The sequence below is a fragment of the Equus caballus genome, chromosome X (assembly GCF_041296265.1).
Source record: "Equus caballus isolate H_3958 breed thoroughbred chromosome X, TB-T2T, whole genome shotgun sequence".
NCBI classification, from domain to species: Eukaryota; Metazoa; Chordata; class Mammalia; order Perissodactyla; family Equidae; genus Equus; species Equus caballus.
In genome coordinates this window covers 129,276,249-129,294,470 of record NC_091715.1, presented here as the reverse complement: position 1 = coordinate 129,294,470, position 18,222 = coordinate 129,276,249, and the positions used below count along the sequence as shown (strand labels likewise).

The 18,222-nt window shown below is 42.9% G+C and overlaps 1 protein-coding gene across 25 annotated transcripts in view; it reads right to left on the bottom strand.

Moving 5' to 3' along the window:
* Positions 1 to 16,676, bottom strand: part of LOC100057188 (integrator complex subunit 6-like) — a 53,775-nt gene extending 37,099 nt beyond the window's left edge. For 3 of the 25 annotated variants that reach the window (XM_023634033.2, XM_070257841.1, XM_070257845.1), the window contains exons 1-3: positions 16,524 to 16,589; positions 16,150 to 16,235; positions 15,931 to 16,008 (exon numbers count right to left, since the gene is read on the bottom strand). In XM_023634033.2, the coding sequence (XP_023489801.1) occupies positions 15,931 to 16,008; positions 16,150 to 16,221 (150 nt within the window). In that variant the 5' untranslated portion in view covers positions 16,222 to 16,235; positions 16,524 to 16,589. Of the gene's footprint in view, positions 1 to 15,930; positions 16,009 to 16,149 lie in introns of all 25 variants that reach the window. The other 22 variants (XR_011434918.1, XM_023634037.2, XM_070257847.1 and 19 more) reach the window with 15 other exon arrangements.
* Between the last annotated feature and the right edge of the window lie 1,546 nt (positions 16,677 to 18,222).

Sequence of the window (18,222 nt, the reverse complement as noted above, 5' to 3'; positions counted from 1 at the left end):
GAGTCTAAATTTAGCAGGGCCATCATTTCTCTTGTTGAAAGATAAACTATTTTCCTTTTTCCATCTGCTCTCCACAAGTTTAGGGGAAACTTGCTCTGCAACAACCCAGACAATTTGAATAAATCAATTGCAACAGCAGTTTTCAACCCACACAGACTTTCGTCTCCAATTTCACGTTCTACCATCTTTGTCATCCCAAACTGTTCTTGTGTTGCTAAACAGACCGGTGGGACAGAACGACATGAAAAATAAGAAGCCCTGCTCTTCCAATCAACTCCGTCTCCTGAAGAAACAAACGACTGTCCCTTTGGCCTTTGCCCTTTAGCCTTACACGGAATATTTGTGCAAGTGAAAACTGTTCAGCTTCAAGAATTTTCTTCTCACAACTAAAATGGACTCCAATTCTGACAGATATAAGACAAGGTTTACTTGCCCTCTTAGGTAAACAGAACACTGTGACAGCTGAATCACCTTGGATTGTTCAAATGTCTTTTTAAACTGTTTATAGCTAGTACACCTATAAAGGAAGTCGTCAAAATTGTGAAGTACACATTAGGAGGACGCTCTACCATGAAAAGAATGGAGTTGTCTTGCTTCTTGTATCTCCTTTTAAAACTCTTCTTGCATTATATTTTCTGACCCTATCTGGTGCAATTTTTTTCCCTTAATACTCTAGCAATTTGGTGTGATTCTGCTCTTTTTGTGATTTTCTCACTTGACTCAAGGTACTGATACACTTCTAGGTTCAAAGGAGGAATTCTATTATCTGTGCTTTACGAGTACTAATACAGTTTTTTCTTATGAAATTACTTGCTTTAAGAATATCCAGGGGCCGGCCCGGTGGCACAGCGGTTAAGTGCACACGCTCCCCTTCGGCGGCCCGGGGTTTGCTGGTTCGGATCCCGGGTGTGGACAGGGCACCGCTTGGCAAGGCATGCTGTGGTAGGCGTCCCATATGTAAAGTAGAGGAAGATGGGCATGGATGTTAGCTCAGGGCCAGTTTTCCTCAGCAAAAAGAGGAGGATTGGCAGCAGTTAGCTCAGGGCTAATCCTCCTCAAAAAAAAAAAAAAAAAAAAAGAATATCCAGTTTTCTTGGATTCCTTGTGGTCAAAGTTACTTCCCCAGGGGCACTTCTTAGTGTCCTGAACTTGCTAGAATGCTCAAAGCCCATTTTATTTGATCATATCACGTCTCTCTCTGAGAACACTGAACGCTATCATTCTGTGCTCCAGTCCACCAATTTTCATCCACATGCTTCAGGAAATACTACCAGTCAAGCCCACAGAAAAGAATTCTAGCTTCTCTGAGTCTTCTACTTTTTAAAAAAGTTCTTAAGAAACTGACCCCCTAATATATTGCAGAAACTTATTAGACAGTCTGCGGCCTGCTGAATTGTTTTCTTAGCAGATAGTTACAGACTCTCATGACGACATATTTTTAAGTAAACTGGGCAAAGGAATAATTCACAGTTTGATTCTGCTGATCCCAAGTTCACCATTTTGCATTGCCAGTCTCTTTAAAATACCTAGTATGAGGTTTTTTTAGTGGATAAACAATTATAAGGATTAGTTTAAAATATCTGCAAAATGCATTTATGAGTTTTCCATTCTTCCCCCAGGGAATTCGGATAAACTTATGAAGTAGCACACCTCTCAGAGTTCACTTGAAAGCACAAGAAGATCAAAAGAAACTGGATCTTCACCAGAGGATGCTAAAATGTAGAAACCAAATTTTAGAAACTTTTCTCCTTTGTCTGAGAGCTAAATGCACTGTTTCTGGAGGAAAAATACCCTTGAGTTGCAAAGAATTTGCCAAACTCAGCCAGATAGAAATGTTAAAAGTCCCCTCTCTCACTCTCAGACCATTTCAATGGCAGCTACTGACCAATAACTATTATTAGGGAAAAAAGCTGCTGTGCAGATCACATGTTCAATTGTTTAGACTTCGAGTTCGATAGGAGACATTTTTTGAGAACACATACACAAAATAAAAATTAACAAAGGTGCCTTGTAAAAATACACAAAGACAGGACTGAGACTAAGCCACTGCAACACTGCAGAAAGTGTTGAACACAGGAGATAGCAGAACAGCCATTCATTACTTTCTAAAGATTATATAGCAATCTTTAAAAATCATTCTTTCAAAAACATTTCATGAGCTGTTTTTTACATTATAAACATTAATATACACACATTCATTATTAAAAATCTCAACAGAAATACAAGGTTAGTCTATCTCTTCACCAAACTCTCCGTTCCACTCTTCAGAGGTAACCCGTGATAGGAATCTGTCCTGAACCTTAAACCCTTAGCAGCAAACGGAAAGGGCACCAATAAGATGGGGTGACATTTACCAATACAATGGAGTGACACTTACCGATGTAACCAGTAAGTGTGTGATATAGCACATTAAACCCATACAAGGACTGTTTTCTAAAATTTAAAGCAATTTTGAAATCACCCTGAATTCATGCGTCAATTATTCCACTTCCTGCCTTTCACTTACACAATTCTCTCCTGTACTTTTTTGGAAGGAACGGTGGGAATAATCTAGTCTAATCACTTTATTTTACAGACAAGAAAAGCAAAACCATAAAAGGTTAAGTGACCTGCGTGGGGTCATGCATCTATCTAACCAGTAGCAGACCGCGGCTAGGAACCGGGGTCTCCAGCCTCCTAGTCCAGCATTCTTTATGGAGCTGCTAAAGTGACACCATTTGCCAGATTACATGACAGTGGATGGTGTGATCTACCAGACAGGCTGTTCTATGATCACTTTTTAAAACTTGATTTTTATAAAAGTACCAACGCTTTGACTTCCAACAGACAGCCCAAAAACATCGCTACGAAATGGACTTTACAACGTCTATAAACATATGTAAGCTTTTGAGAAAAATAGAGAACTTTTCTCTGCACATCCTCAGCATTCTCTTACAGGAAACAAAACAGAAGGACTCCCAACTTTCTAAAGCCATGGCTGCATTTAAGCCCACACCTTCTCCCTCGAATTCTATTGTCTACTGTCTAGTTACGTGGGCTCCCTTTTGCAGAGAAAAACGCAGAGACTGGGGCTTCTGATTAAACAGCAGCGCCTCCAGGCAACTCCAGGCCAATTTAAATCAAAACATCTTGGTCTAGTTCAGGCTAATCAGCCACTAAAGGTCATCCTCCAGCTCCCTCCTCCTTCCTTCTGCATCTTCTCATCGTTATAATAGCACTTTAAAGTACCTCTGTCACATCCTCCCCTCAAGTCACACCCTTAATGGAATGCTTTCAGTTCGCTTCCAGCTCTCCTGGCTCTGGAACTCCCCTTCCTCTAGTTAACCCATGTTCTAAGGGCTGGCATCAGAAATGGAGAAACAGACTCAGGGGGTGGGAGAGACAGGTCTGGCTGACGCGCAAGCCTCCTGTGGGGAAATGATGGGAAATACGTTTATATAGCCCCAGGGAGAAGATGCCAGAGGGCTCAGAATGGCATCCACAGGCATAGTGAGTCTGAAGGCTTGGGAGGGGGAGTGATATGATGAAACCAGCTTTTTTAGAAAGTTGGTAGTTGGTGTGGGTAGAGAGTAGGAATTTGGGAGGTACTTGGGAGACCTCATAGGAGGCTGTTATCATGGTCAAAGCATAAAAGGTCAGGACCTGGATTCAAGTAATGGCAGCAGAAATTGAGTTGAAGGAACGTATGTAAGAGACATTTCAAAGGGATGATAGATGGGCCTTAGAAAAAGACAGAAGGACAGGATCAAAGCCGAATAATGCCTAGCTGTCAATCCTGGGTGACTAAAAGGTGGGGAAGATGGAAGAGGGGACGGTCCTTAGAGCCATAAGGAGGTCTTTCTGACATGCTAACTATGAGCTGATGGCAGGGCAGATAGCCAAGTAGAGATGTTCTATAGTCAGCTAGAGATGCCTGGGCAAGAAACTGAAGATGGAAAGGCATCAGTGTAGAAGGAATGTCTGAAACCATGAATGAGGAGGATGCATTCCCCAAGGGAAAGAATTTGGAAGATAGGGAAAGAATCATGAGAGAGAGGGGTGAGGAAACAACACAGAGGAGGTGATAAATTTCTGGAAGGAAGGAATATTAACAGTTTCAAATGTAGTCAAGACCAAAGAGAATAAACATTAGAATATTGGCCCAACTAGCTATATAGTAAATCCTAAGACCTTAATAAATCATATATACTTTTCTCACTAGTACTATTCCTTACTTGCACAAACATAAATGTTTTGAGTCTTTTGTTCAATAACATTCAAATCCAGAGTTTGGCTCTTGGTACTATGTTTACTGAATATTTGACCTACAGGATATAAATAATGAAAGAGCAACTATCATTAATGAATAGTATAATCAGCTGAACATGGTTTAAGATACAGAACTCTAGGACCGGCCCAGTGGTGCAGTGGTTAAGTTCACACATTCGGCTTCGGTGGTCCGGGGTTCGCCGGTTCGGATCCCAGGCATGGACCTACAAACTGCTTGTTAAGCCATGCTGTGGCAGGCATGCCACATGTAAAGTAGAGGAAGATGGGCATGGATGTTAGCTCAGGGCCAATCTTCCTCAAAAAAAGAGGGAAAAAAAAAGATACAGAACTCTATTTTTTCTATGAACATTTGGCACATCATCACAAAAGTCTTCATATAACTTTTCTCTGGTTAAGACTCCAGTGGCTGACTTGGTAGCATCTCCATTTCTTCTCTGAAATCCACCCCATACCACCCTAATTAAGCAGGAAGCAAAAAAAGCTATCTGGCCATGGCAGGGGCATGGCTTGAGGAGTATGGGAGAGATGGATGAAATGAGGACTGCACCACTAGGTGAGGCCCAGGCTGATACATAAAACTCGGCAAAGGTGGTAGGGTGCATGCAGGCCTTTTACAAAACCACTTCTGCCTCCCTGAAAGCTCGTGCATTAGAAGAAACTAAATGGTTACTGTGGAGTAACTGAATGTCTTTCTTTTCCCTATAAGAAAAACATTTATCAGGAGAGAAAGTGAAGATGGCAAATCACTTTCTGGAGGTCACTAGACAGCCAAAGACTCCCCAGTTGCTTGGTCAAGCCTACCACTCTTCCTACAAGGCCCACTCAGTGTCAGCCAGCAGGCCTCAACACCATCCCCAACATATACATGCTATCTCAAGCTCCATTCTGTCCCTGAGCAGGGGCCATGGGACATCAAAGGCCAAAGTATTTCACAAACAAATACACCATGATATTAACCTAGAAATAGAGAAATAATAAAAATGGTAACACTGGCAGTAATAATTGTCATTCATTGAGTGTCTGCTATAATACCAAGCACTCATATCACAAACAACTAGAAATAATAGCACGATGATTCTTTCTAAAAAATATGGCTCCGGGACATATATGATAAGGAGAAAATACCAGTGAGAAGTTATTCAAAGGAATGTTCTACCATGATTGATAGGAGAGTGAAGTGGATCATTACTGAAGACTCTGGAATAGAGACAGACCTGGGTTACTATTCAGCTGTGTTACTTAACCTCTCTGGGTCCCAGTTTCCTTATCTGTTAAATGGGGATAATTATAGTATCCATGACTTAGGTTGGTTAGGGAGATAAATGAAATAAGCACTTTACATTCATTGGCACACTGCTGTGGACATAAGCATTACTCAGTAAATGTCAGCTGCTATTATTAGAAAGCTATTATATTATTGTTCATTATTACAAGGAAGTAGATACAAGTCAAATCATATCTGCAAAACCCAGATAACACCTGTGACTACAAGATGTGTTTTAGCAGGATCCAAAACTAAGGCTATTTAAAATGGTTCCACCTTGTATACATGCCATTCATCAGCATATCTGCACTTTCACCCAGCCTCCGAATTAAACATCGTATTTATTCCCTGAATGGGAGCCATCACAGGAACAAACAAATAACATAGTCGCTTCTGTAATCCCTGTTAAGAGGATTGAGTTTAGAGAAAGTACTAACCCAGGGAGCCTTCCTGTGGTGGGGACCTGGACCTTCCCCCTCCTTTATTGCCACTGATGACTTCCCAGGATACAAGACAAGAGCTCTGCCAGGGAGGGAACATCAGGAAAGCCCTCCACAAAAGCAGGGGGACAAACCCCCCTTTGTTTCTTGGGTTTTACACTATGCCAAGCTAGAGAACTTTTCCTTTATCCTACTTTTCTTGATGAATACCGTTCCTGGGAATTCTTGGGCTAAGTAACTATGTAAATCTAATAAGGGACACGTTACATATTTCTAATAACACTAAAAGCATGGAACATTTAGTGCCACTGGTGAACACATATTACACACAGAATTCTGAGTTCCCATAGTTACAGTAGGAGTTCACATATATATTCTATTGTACTCAGCTCAGGAAAAAACTTCTAACCCACCCAGTTAGATTACCAACTGCATCCAAAGGTCTAAGCAACCAAACTGGCTGTCAATACAAACAAGAATGGGATGCTTTCATATTTTGGCCCAGGGCCAAGGGTTATCAACCCATCAACTCTGAACTGTGTGATAACCTTTCATGCACAAGTGAGTCCATCACGGCGGTGTTCATTTTAAACAGAACATGGAGAGAAAGGATCATCCTTCAGAAACATTTTCTAAGACATGAAGACCATAAATATTTTGAGAAAGAATATAGACCAGGACTGCTGTCTAATAGAAATACAGTGCAAGCCACATAGGTAATTTTATATTTTCAAGTAGCCACATTAAAAAAAATAGAAACATGGGGCCGGCCTGGTGGTGTAGTGGTTAAGTTTGTGTGCTCCGCTTCGGTAGCCTGGGGTTTGCCGGTTTGGATCCCAGGTGTGGACCTACACACTGCTCATCAAGCCATACTGTGGCAGCATCCCACATAGAAGAACTAGAAGGACTTACAACTAGGATATACAGCCATGTACTGGGGCTTTGTGGAGAAAAAAAAATGAAGATCGGCAACAGATGTTAGCTCAGGGCCAATTTTCCTCACCAAAAGAAAAAAAGAAAAAAAAATAGAAACAGGTGAAATTAATAATATTTTTTATTTTACCCAATATATCAAAATACTATTATTTAAACTTGTAATCAATAAAACTGTTAATGAGATATTTTATATGATTTTGTACTAAGTCTTCAAAATCGAGTGGTTACATTTACAGCACATCTTGATTCAGTGCAGCCACCTCTCAAGTGCTCAACAACCACACATGCCTAGTGAACGCTGTACTGAACAGCATAAAGCCAGCCAATCTAAATACTAATGACTGGCAAATCTGAAGAGCCATGCCTACCCTCACTGCCACCTCAGCCTTTCACCCCATCTGCTGGAGCTCTTACAGCATCCCCACCCCTCACCGGGACCACAAGTCCACCAGGAGTTGTGAGGAAGGAGGGAGGAAGGATGTGTTTTTAACTAATCACCAAATCCACTTCCCAGTAGAAACAATAACAAACACAATAGTTCTTTGGCTAAGTGACATTAAGGGTTAAAAAGGCTTTCCTGGGGAGGAAGGTCTGGGAACCTAATCACCATTTAGAACATTGTATCCAGGAGATAGCCTGTTCCAAGCTGCCAATACGCACACAAATGGACTGCCTGGATCTCTCATTTACACTCGAACTGGAAGCTATGTTTACACAGGGTTTTTCATTTAACGACTTAAACCAGTGGGTTCCCTTCTTCATCCCTGCCCTCCCGGCATGCAGCAGGGCCTTCAATCCTGCCCTTCTCTGGAAAGCAATTTCTCCCTGAGATCTGGAACAGCAGCCATGTTTGGCCACTCTGTGAAACTAAGAGCCCTGTCTCCTGAGCAGCTCTAATTCTTTTCCTGAAGCAAAGGCAAACTGAAAAGGACAGTACTTGCCCTTTCCTTACAGGTGCCCTGCCTTTCTGCCATCCTTCCCCCCCAATCCCAACTTCAAGGCCAAAAGCTCTCAAGTGGCAGTACTAAAGCAAAACTAGGCAATTTCAACTACATCTTTTGGGTCTTCCCTACCTTTCATTCTCCCCTCTCCCCAGCCCACCTCAATGTATGTTTCTGTGTAATAATAACCAAACAAGCACACAGACAGCAAGCTTCGCCCTGTTTCTCTTCAATTCCACCTCACGGCTCTTCACCACAGGAGAAATGTACAAACTCTAGCTTGCAGGTTTCAAAGCTCTCTTATGATCCAGTCTTAGCTAGTTACAATCTTGACCAGATAAAAGGAATTCTCACTATGTCCTGCCCATCCTCCCTCCGTCACCTCCAATCCATTGGTTAAGAGTCTACTGTTCTCAACACCTCTCCCACCTTAGTCTAGTCACCTTTTTCCAATGACTAAGACCATGTCTTTTACTATTCTGATCTCTCCTTGGGCCAGGTCTTTCTTGGTGTCACCTTAGGCCCCTATAACAAAGCCTGGTCCAGAGAAGGTACTCAATGAACACACGGTAAATGAATGCCTACACTGCTGTAGTAGCAATCCACTGTCAGAGTAATCTTCCAGAAACACCATTTTGATCACATCCCTACAGTGGCGATAAAAGTCAGACCAACAGCTAACTGCAGGGGAGGAATGGATTGCAGGAAGAAGAGGCATTTTCTGGGTTGAAATGTTCTATATCTTGGCCTGGGGTGGTGGTTGCATGAATGTATAAATATGTAAAAATGCATCAAGTCATTAAGATTGATGTATTTTGCTGTATGTTAAGTTATACTTCAATAAACAAAAGAAAGGTGACATATGTACATTGGTCTTATAAAAAACACAATTCTACCATATTATAAACTGGAACCTAAGTGAAAGTGCTCGCTGTAATAAACATTAAACATATCAGATTGTTAACAGTGATCACCCTCTGGGGAAAGAGCAGTGGAAACAGGAGGGAGAGGGAGACTGGGCAGCTTTCATGCTTACATATTGCTTGAAATCTTTTTTTCGTTTATTGAGTACCTACCAAAATCTAGGCACTGCCTTAGGTGCTCGAGGTACAAACACAGAGAAATTCAAACAGTGCCCTCAAAGACCTCACATTAGGGAGGCCAATGTGAACACCACAATCACTACATAATATGCTCATTGCTATAGGGAAGGTCTGGACAGTATTACGGGATCATAGCGGAAGCTGTTACACTGGAGTAGGGGTGGGGCAGAGGGGCAGGATGACTTTTGAGGATGTAGAATTAAGAGGATGCAGAATTGAGGCATGTCAGGCCAAGCAGTGTGTCCCAGGCAGAGGGAACAACATTAGCAATGGCACAGAAGCAGGACGCATAGGGAGTTTGGAGAAGACAGCCTAATTTCTCATTTTGGCTGGAGCCTGAGGCCCAGGGGAAGAGACGAGAGTGGAGAGACACTGTTGGCAAAGTAAGATAGAAGATCATGAAGGCCTTGGAGGTCAGGCTGAGGAGTTTGGATTTCATTCTGAAATGTAATAGGGAACCACCGAAGAATTTTCAGGGAGGGAATGACTTTTTATTTTATTTTATTTTAAGAATGACCAATCTAGTGGAGATGAGGGGAGAAGAATCAGCGGAGAGCAAGACCAGAAGTAGGGAGACCAACTGAGTGGCTGCGGTAACAGTGGTCCAGATGAGGAATGATGAAGGTTGAAACAAGGGAAGGGCAAGTAAGACTGAATGGATACAAGCGAGGTTCGGCATACAGGGCAGACAGGGCTCCGGTATTTCGTCAGCACTCCCCAGTCATCTTCCAGCTGGTGCCTAGTCTGAACATAGCATTACTCCCTCGCCCACAGATCTAGTCTTCTACCAAGAACTCTCCCCTTTTCTTTCTTTTCTAAAAGGAGAATTTTATTCACTGCAAAACAAAACAACAAATAAACAAAAGTACAGATAAAGAGTGGTATATACGTAAGTGATATAGGGTTATTTGTACAAGCTTTCAGTAAAGTTTTAATTCCCCCCATCTTCTTTGTATAAAGGAAAAGAGCTACCAGTCAGGGTACCTCACTCCTAAAATTCTTTCCAGCAAACTATATTTAATTCATAGGTTGGATAAAACTCTGTAAGCGTTCGCTATTTATTTATTTAGGTATAATTGACATATAGCATTATTTTAGTTTCAGGTGTACGACAAATTTCGATATTTGTATTTACTGCCAAATGATCGCCACAGTAAGTCTAGTTAACAACTGTCACCGCACACAGTTGCAGAATTTTTTTCTTTTTTCTTATGATGAGAACTTTTAAGATCCATTCTCTTAGCAACTTTCAAATATGAAACACAGCACTATTAACTATGGTCACCGTGCTGTACATTACAATCCCCATGACTTAATTATTTTATGAATGGAAGTTTGTACCTTTTGACCACTTTCCCCATGCACACCTCTGGCAACCACCAATCTGTTCTCTGTGAACAGAGAACATCTATGAACTTGGTTTTTTGGTTGTGTTTTTTTAGATTCCACATATAAGACAGATCCTATAATGTTTGTCTTTCTCTGTCTGACTTATCTCACTTAGCATAATGCCCTCAAGGTCCATCCTTGTTGTCCCAAATGGCAAGATTTCCTTCTTTTTTATGCCTGAATAATATTCCATTGTGTATATATACCACAGTTTCTTTATCCATTCATTCAGCAATGGACACTTAGGTTGTTTCCATATCCTGGCTATTGTAAATAATGCTGCAATGAACATAGTGGTGTGTTTATCTTTTTGAGTCAGTGTTTTTGTTTTCTTCAGATACAGTCATGCGCTGCATAATGACGTTTTGTTCAATCACGGACCACATATACAACGGTGGTCCCATTATATGAGTACCATATAGCCTAGGTGTGTAGTAGGCTATACCATCTAGGTTTGTGTAAGTACACTCTGTGATGTTTGCACAGTGAAAAATCACCTAATGACGCATTTCTCAGAATGTATGTCAGTTGTTAAGCAACACATGACTGTAAATACCCAGAAGTGGAATTGCAGGGTCATACGGTAGTTCTATTTTTAATTTTTTGAGGAAACCCCATGCTGTTTTCCATAGTGGCTCATGCATAGAGTGCATGAGGGCTCCCTTTTCTCCACATCCTCTCCAACACTTGTTATTTCTTGTCTTTTTGATAACAGTCATTCTAACAGGTGTGAGGTGGTAAGTCATTATGGTTTTGATTTGCATTTCCCTAAAGACTGGTGATATTGAGTATCTTTTCATGTGCCTATTTGCCATCTATACATTTTCTTTGGAAAAATCTCTATTCAGATCCTTTGTCCATTTTTTAATAGGATTGTTTGCTTTTTTGCTATTGAGTTGTATGAGTTCTTTATATATTTAGATATTAATCCCTTATCGTATATGATTTACAAATATCTTTTCCCATTCAGTAGGTTGCCTATTTATTTTATTGAGGTTTTCTCTCCCCTTTTCTCATTTTAAAATACTTAACATCACATGCTTCAAATGGTCAATAGGGAAGGTCAAGAGGAAGCAAGATCAGGGGAGAAACAACTCATCATAAAGGTCAATGCACTGCCTTTGTGGCACTTTGAGGGGTTTTTTTTGTTTTTTTGTTTTTCTTTTTGGTGAGGAAGATGGGCCCTGAGCTCACATCTGTGGCCAATCTTCCACTATTTTGTATGAGGGACACCACCAAAGCATGGCTTGATGAGTGGTATGTAGGTCTGCACCCGGGATCCAAATTCACGAACCCTGGGCCACCGAAGCAGAGTGCACAAACACCTAACCACTCCATCACTGAGCCAGCTCCAGCATTTTGAGTTTTAAATGCACCTTCCACTGTCTCAGGTTGTTCTCACAGGCCAGGTTGCTACTGTTTCACCCAAAAGCACTTCCTTAGCTTCCAATCACAATGAAAAGCTCCCCTAAAAGTCGCTCCTTTTCCAAATAAAGCCCATAAAGTATACTTATGGGCATATGAAACAGTTCTTTCTTACTTAAAATACCAATAAATGTTTGGAACACAGATCATAAAAAGCTTAAGTTTACCTCCTAAATCTGTAAGGCAAGATGCTGCCTTTCACTGATACATGTTGACAAAGGCATGTGGATACCAGTAAGCAGAGCTAGCTACAGGATGTGAAAAGGCAACACTCAGGGGAAAATTTCACTTTTTCACATGCTCTATGTTTTCAAATTACAGGCTTGGGATATTCCTTTGAAACATCTCTTCCTATTTATAAAAAAAAAATTTCTGTCCACTGTTTATACATGTGTTTCAGCTATTTCTAGAAAAGTGACTTGGTGTATGTGAAAAAGCATTTCCTTCATTAAAAAAAGCAATCATTTTAAGAAAGTGCCTTCAAACATCAAACTATTTTGAATAGTTATATTATTCTACACCCCAGTCTCATTGCTCGCTTTCTTCTTGTTGCCCTCAAATTGCTGTGGAGTTAGTAGCAGTGACAAGCTTACCTCTGCTATTCACTGGATGAAAGGAAATTATGATTCATCGCAAAACAAAACATAGAAGACAGCGGAACCTCAGCCAAACTATTAAGAACTATCATACACAAAAACTCCACTTTTAAAAACTGTGTATTAGTCTTATAAGGATACAAGGGAAATTATAAAATATTAAACAGGGTTTCACCCTAGCTACGCACACGAAAGATCCCATCATATAAACGTAATGTTAGCACTTGTGACACTATTTATAAAACTTGTCTACGAAGCAACACTTGAAACAGATGTAGCACAAAATGCTTGCACTTCATATGCTTTTTATTTGGTCCTCAAATCGAACTTAATTCCATCCATGCAAAGCTGACTGCAAGGAACAGGTATGACTAATTTTAAAAGAGCACACAGCCATGTCCTAAGGGGTGTGCAGTAAGAAGTTAGTAAGTCCCAGGTGAAATACTATATTCGCATTCTCAACAGTATATATTAGTGAAAAATTCCAGTCTCAGTAACTTTTCACTACAAGATTTACTGTCAGAGCTTGTAAGTGGATATACTGGGAACAGTTCTATGCCTGTTAGGAAAAAAAACCTCTCCGAACCAAATGCACAACTCATGCCTGTTACAACACCAATAGAATCAAATCTTCCAGCAGGAAAAAAAAGTTTTGCTTTTTTTTTTTTTTTTTTTTTTTTGCAAAAACTGTTTGCAAGACCTGAGAAGTAAGCAGTTATTTTGATAAGAGATAAACAATGGGCCTCCAACCACAGAGAAATTGAAAAATACACTTCAACTTATTCTTCAGAAAAATAAGCTACAAATCCTAGCATCTAACTCACTTTGCTGAAAGAACCCCAGGCTCCTAATGAAGAGTGAAGTTTTAAGTAGGAACTAAGATGCCTGCTGACAATCAAAGAAAGACCTATTTGAGAAGCAGTGTGACAGAAAATAGACGTTTACGGCGCCCAGCTATTAGCAAGTGCAGGACTAGACTAAATTTTAAGGAAAATTCACCACATGTTCTAAAATTTCAGACCTTCCAAAATGGCTAGATCCTAAAAGTAAAAGAACAAATAGTTACCACATGCTGAGGGAGAGCTGGAGGCGGGCAAGAGGGAGTGGCCAAGAGACTCAGAAAAAGAAAAGGCTACCCAAATCTGGCATATCATTAGTAATTCAGGTAGAGGGAGTAAAACGCCAAGACCATCACTGAAGTTACGAACCATTTCCTAGCACATGGAGTTAACACCTAAGATTAACATGAAGAACCTTGGAAAGGCATAAAGACTAAATAAGAAGATAAGGAATGGTTAGTAATTAAAAGTATTACAGAAAGGATCTTCCCATACCTGACCTACATAAGACAAAAAGATCAAGTTCAACCTGGAAGAACGTTCATGTCTCTAGTTTACTACATTTAGGGGAAAATGTAGTATATAAGATGGCAGGATAAAAAGAACCAATGGATGAAACTTCCACTAAAAACAAAATCCAAATTTTCCCCTCTGTTCATAGAGCTATCTGGAGCCTCTAAAATGCCATGGAGAAGTTACACAGCCACTAAAAAGTTTAAGTATGAGGACTATGTGAAATCCGGAAAAATTCATGAGACAAAATAGGTGGAACGAGCAGAAGGCAGTCATATGTACACTGTGATTACAACGCTAGGTCAAAAGACGTAGGACGGTTGTTAGAGGGGGTGAGACTTTCTTCTTCCTTTCCAAAGATCCGTAAATATTGCCATGAAAGTTTCATAGAGCAAAAACCATTTTTAAACTTGGAGTCTTGGCATTCAGAAAACTGTTAAGTTAGTCCTTCAAAGAAAAAACAGGCACATTGCTTCGCAATTTATCCTGTTTACTATTTCAAATTAAGGAGGATTCAAATGGCCACACTACAAATGGTGGGTTCTTATCCGTATCAGTACTCCGAGGGTGTAGACTTTCAGGCTTGGGATGCACAAACATCTGCTTTTCTATGTGGAAAAAATGGTCACGCCCTTTCGAGAAACTGACATTTTTAAAGGCTTATGGCATTTTGAAGATGTCTACTTGCTCCATTTTTCTAAACAGATAAATCAAAAACTGAAAACAAACCATGGAAACCAAAACAGTTTTAAGAGGAACCTCCTAGTCAAACGGCTAATCGAAGCTTCGAGTTACAAAATTAAAGGCTCCCTTTGGTTTTATTTCCGAAGGAACACTCCCTTTGGCCAACGATTCAGTTGGGTAGGTTCCATTCTTTTAAAACACCTCACTCGGCTGAAACGGCTTACAACACAGGCAGACTGCGCCTCCCCAGCACTATTAAGACAATTCTGAGAAAAAGAGGGCGTCTGGCAAAAGACGTCAAGGATTATGGTAATATATTTTTTGAATTTCAGTACGCAAGCAGGACTTATGCAGGCTGATTTAACAGCCTGAGTTCTATTTTATCGGGCCACTGCAGGCAAAGCAGGTCTTTATCTCCTCACCATTAGGAACAGAAATTAACTATCCCACGGAGGTTAAGTCCTCCGTACTTTCCTCCCGTAGGTCAGAATCCTGTGCATCAGATCATCGAAGTTGCCTATTATAACTACGCGCAGTCGAGTCCTCCCCTTCCTTCCTTTCTTTTCCCAGGACAAATCCCAACGTGGCCAACACAAACCTAATTTACGATGTAAATAGGTAGGCCAGGTCTCTAAAAAGCTCTGCCCCCGTGTGGGTTGCGACTGGGCATCTCCCCGCCCCACCCCGTCGCGGCTTCGATGGAGTCTCCAATGAAACACTAACAGTAGCTAAGGTCACTGAGAGCCTGGCTTATCCGGACCGAATCTGGAGGAGAACTGAAACAGTTTCCCCGGGTCTCGGGGTTGGGAGGCTTGCTCAGCGGACACATTTTCCATTGGGCGGGGGTGGGTTAGAGACCACAGGAGCGCAAAAGCACTCGTCTAATCTTTGAAGGCCGGCGGCTGGCTCTGCCACGCTCTCGGCAGGAAGGGGAGGGGGGCAGGAGGAAGAGGGGGCGACGGAGAAGCTGCGGGGAGCGGGCGGAGGGGCGGAGGGAGGGGTCGGAGGCGGAGCCCGGCCTCCAGGAAAGCCCGCGCGCCGGGCGCAGAGGACCCGGGGCGGAGTCGCACGCTCCGCCGGCCCCCGGGCCGCAGCCGCGCGTGGTGCGCCCCGAAGGGGCGGGCCCGCCCCGCAGCCTCCCTCCGGGGCTCGGGCCCTCCTTCCCCTCGCCTCCCTCCCTTCCCTCCTTTCCATCTCAGCAGCGCCCTCAGTCTCCCTCTCTGGCTCATACAAAAGCAAAATGTCCGCCATCTTCCGAGGCGGCTGCGGTCGTCGCCGCCACCGGCTCGGCCCTCCTGCGGTTTCTCCCCGGGGCTGCCCCTCCCCCGTCCCCTCTCCCCGACCCCGGGCGCAGCAGCTACTCGGAAGCCGCCGACTGCACCACTCCGCCCGCCCTCTGCGCGCCCCCCCTCGCCCCGCACGCCCCGCTGGGCGACGCAGGACCGCCTCGGGCGGTGGCAAGGGGGGCAAGCAGCTCCGGCCGACTTGCTCCCGCTTCCCGCCCGCCCCACCCCCGTGATGGCCTCTTTACCTTGATGCAGTACGGGGGTTCGTCGTAGGTGACCAGCATGTACCTGTCTCCGCGGCTGGCCGGGTCCCGGGCGCGCAGCTGCGGGACGAGGGATGACGGAGGGGGCCGCGAAGGGAAGGAGGGAGGAGGGGGCGATACAAACGTTACAGAAGCACCTAAATCCGCCACCGCCCCCATCCCTCGGGAGCTCTCCCCATCTCTCCGCTCCCCTCCCTTTACCTTCAAGAATAACTCCACAGCGCCTTTGGCAATGTCCAAATAGGAGGTGCCCAGATCAGTGCGTTGGTTCATAGAGGCGGACGTGTCTATGAGGAACAGCAGGATGGGCATCTTCCCCCGCACCTCTGGCTCCGCTCCCCACTCTCCCGGCCCTCTTGCCCTCACTGCCGCGTACTGCCACCCGAACCCTCAACTCTCGCAGAGCCAGGGTGCAGGGAGCAAGAGGAAGAGGGGAGACGGGACGGGACGGATGGAACTGCTCCCGTCCCCTTTCTGCAGCCCCACCTCCTCTCCCTCCAAGGGAACTTGAAAGTGTGAGCGTGTGTAGCCCTCGGGTCCCTCCCCTGCCCTCCCCCTTCCTCTCCTGCCACCACCGCTGCGCCGCCGCCTCCGGGACTACTGCCCAAGCATCCGTCCGCGCTCACTCAAGCGCTCGCCCCAGACTGAGAGCTGTCTCTGTTCACCGACACACAACTTCTGTCCGCTCACCTACCATCGGCACCATGTGACCAGGACCCACGCCATTGGCTGCCAATTATGTTGTATTTGCATATTCATTAGATGACAGGGCAAGGGGAGGGACTTGGGCGAACCCTGGGAGTTGAAGTTTGAACCTAGGCAAGGGGTAAAGGGAAATGTTAGGGACCCTCCTTTAAAGGACTTGGAAGCTGTTAGGATATTTAGTTAGGGTGGTTTGGATGGATTTTCTCTTGCTTCTCAAAGATGATTTGAAAGGAATTGTGAATTTGAGCAACAGTTGTATAGAAGTACAGAAGCAGATGCTTGGACAGGCTGCACAGAAAACGCTTTGCTAACTGCAATCCATCAGTCCTGCCAGTGGCTAAGACCAAGACATTTCAGAAGTAGCACACTTCTTTCCTGGCAAGACCTACTCTCCCCACTCTTGATCAGTATTTCTAAGTCAGTTGCTGGCTTTGTATTCCACTTCTATCTACCTACTTAGAAAGGAAACTAAGGCTTAAACACAGTTACCTAAACTGGCCTTTTGTAATGTACAAGCTTCTTCAGTTTATTGAGCTCTTTGAAGCATTGGCTTACCTGTGAAAATTCCACCCACTGTTGTGTCTACCTTTACACATGGGAGGGTTGCCAACCTAGGTTCTGAGTAAACTCACATTTATTAAGCACCTAGGAAGTGCCAAGTGCCCATGTTAGCTTCATTTAATCTTTGAAATAATTATGGGAGATGACATATTCAGTTTTCAGTAAAGTGTGGCTCAGCGAGATTAGGGCAACGATGAAGGACGCTCTTAGGTCTGGCTCTATGGAGGGGCTCAGTAAGTGGCCAACCACGCTTGGCTGACTACTTCATGTAACAATTTAAAAAAATTATTTTATTGAGGTCATATAGCTTATAACTGTGTAATTTCAGGTGTACATCATTATATATCAGTTTCTGTATAGACTGCATTGTGCTCACCAGCAGTCTAGTTTTTATCTGTTACCATACATATGTGCCCCTTTACCCCTTTCACTCTCCCCCCACCCCCTTCCCCTCTGGTAACCACTAATCTGTTCTCCTTATCTATGTGTTTGTTTATCTTCCACATATGAATGAAATTGTACGATGTTTATTTTTCTCTGTCTGGCTTATTTCAGTTAGCATAATACCCTCCAGCTCCATCATGTTGTTGCAAATGGGATGATTTTGTCTTTTTCATGGCTGAATAGTATTCCACTATATATATATACATATATGTAAATATGAAATCTTTTCTATCCATTCATCACTTGATGGGCACTTGAGTTGCTTCTATGTCTTGATTATTGTGAATAATGCTGCGATGAACATAGGGGTGCATAAATCTCTTTGTGTTGTTGATTTTATGTTCTTTGGATAAATATCCAGTAGTGGCATAGCTGGATCATATGGTATTTGTATTTTTAAGTTTTTGAGAAATCTCCATACTGTTTTCCTTTAAAATAGGGAGGTCTATATTCCTGTATTCCTAGTAGTATGCTCTGCACAATGTGGAATCCTGAGCTTCAGTGAGTTTACAATTTCATTGAGAACAGAAGATATATATAAATAGATATAGATATAATCTTTAA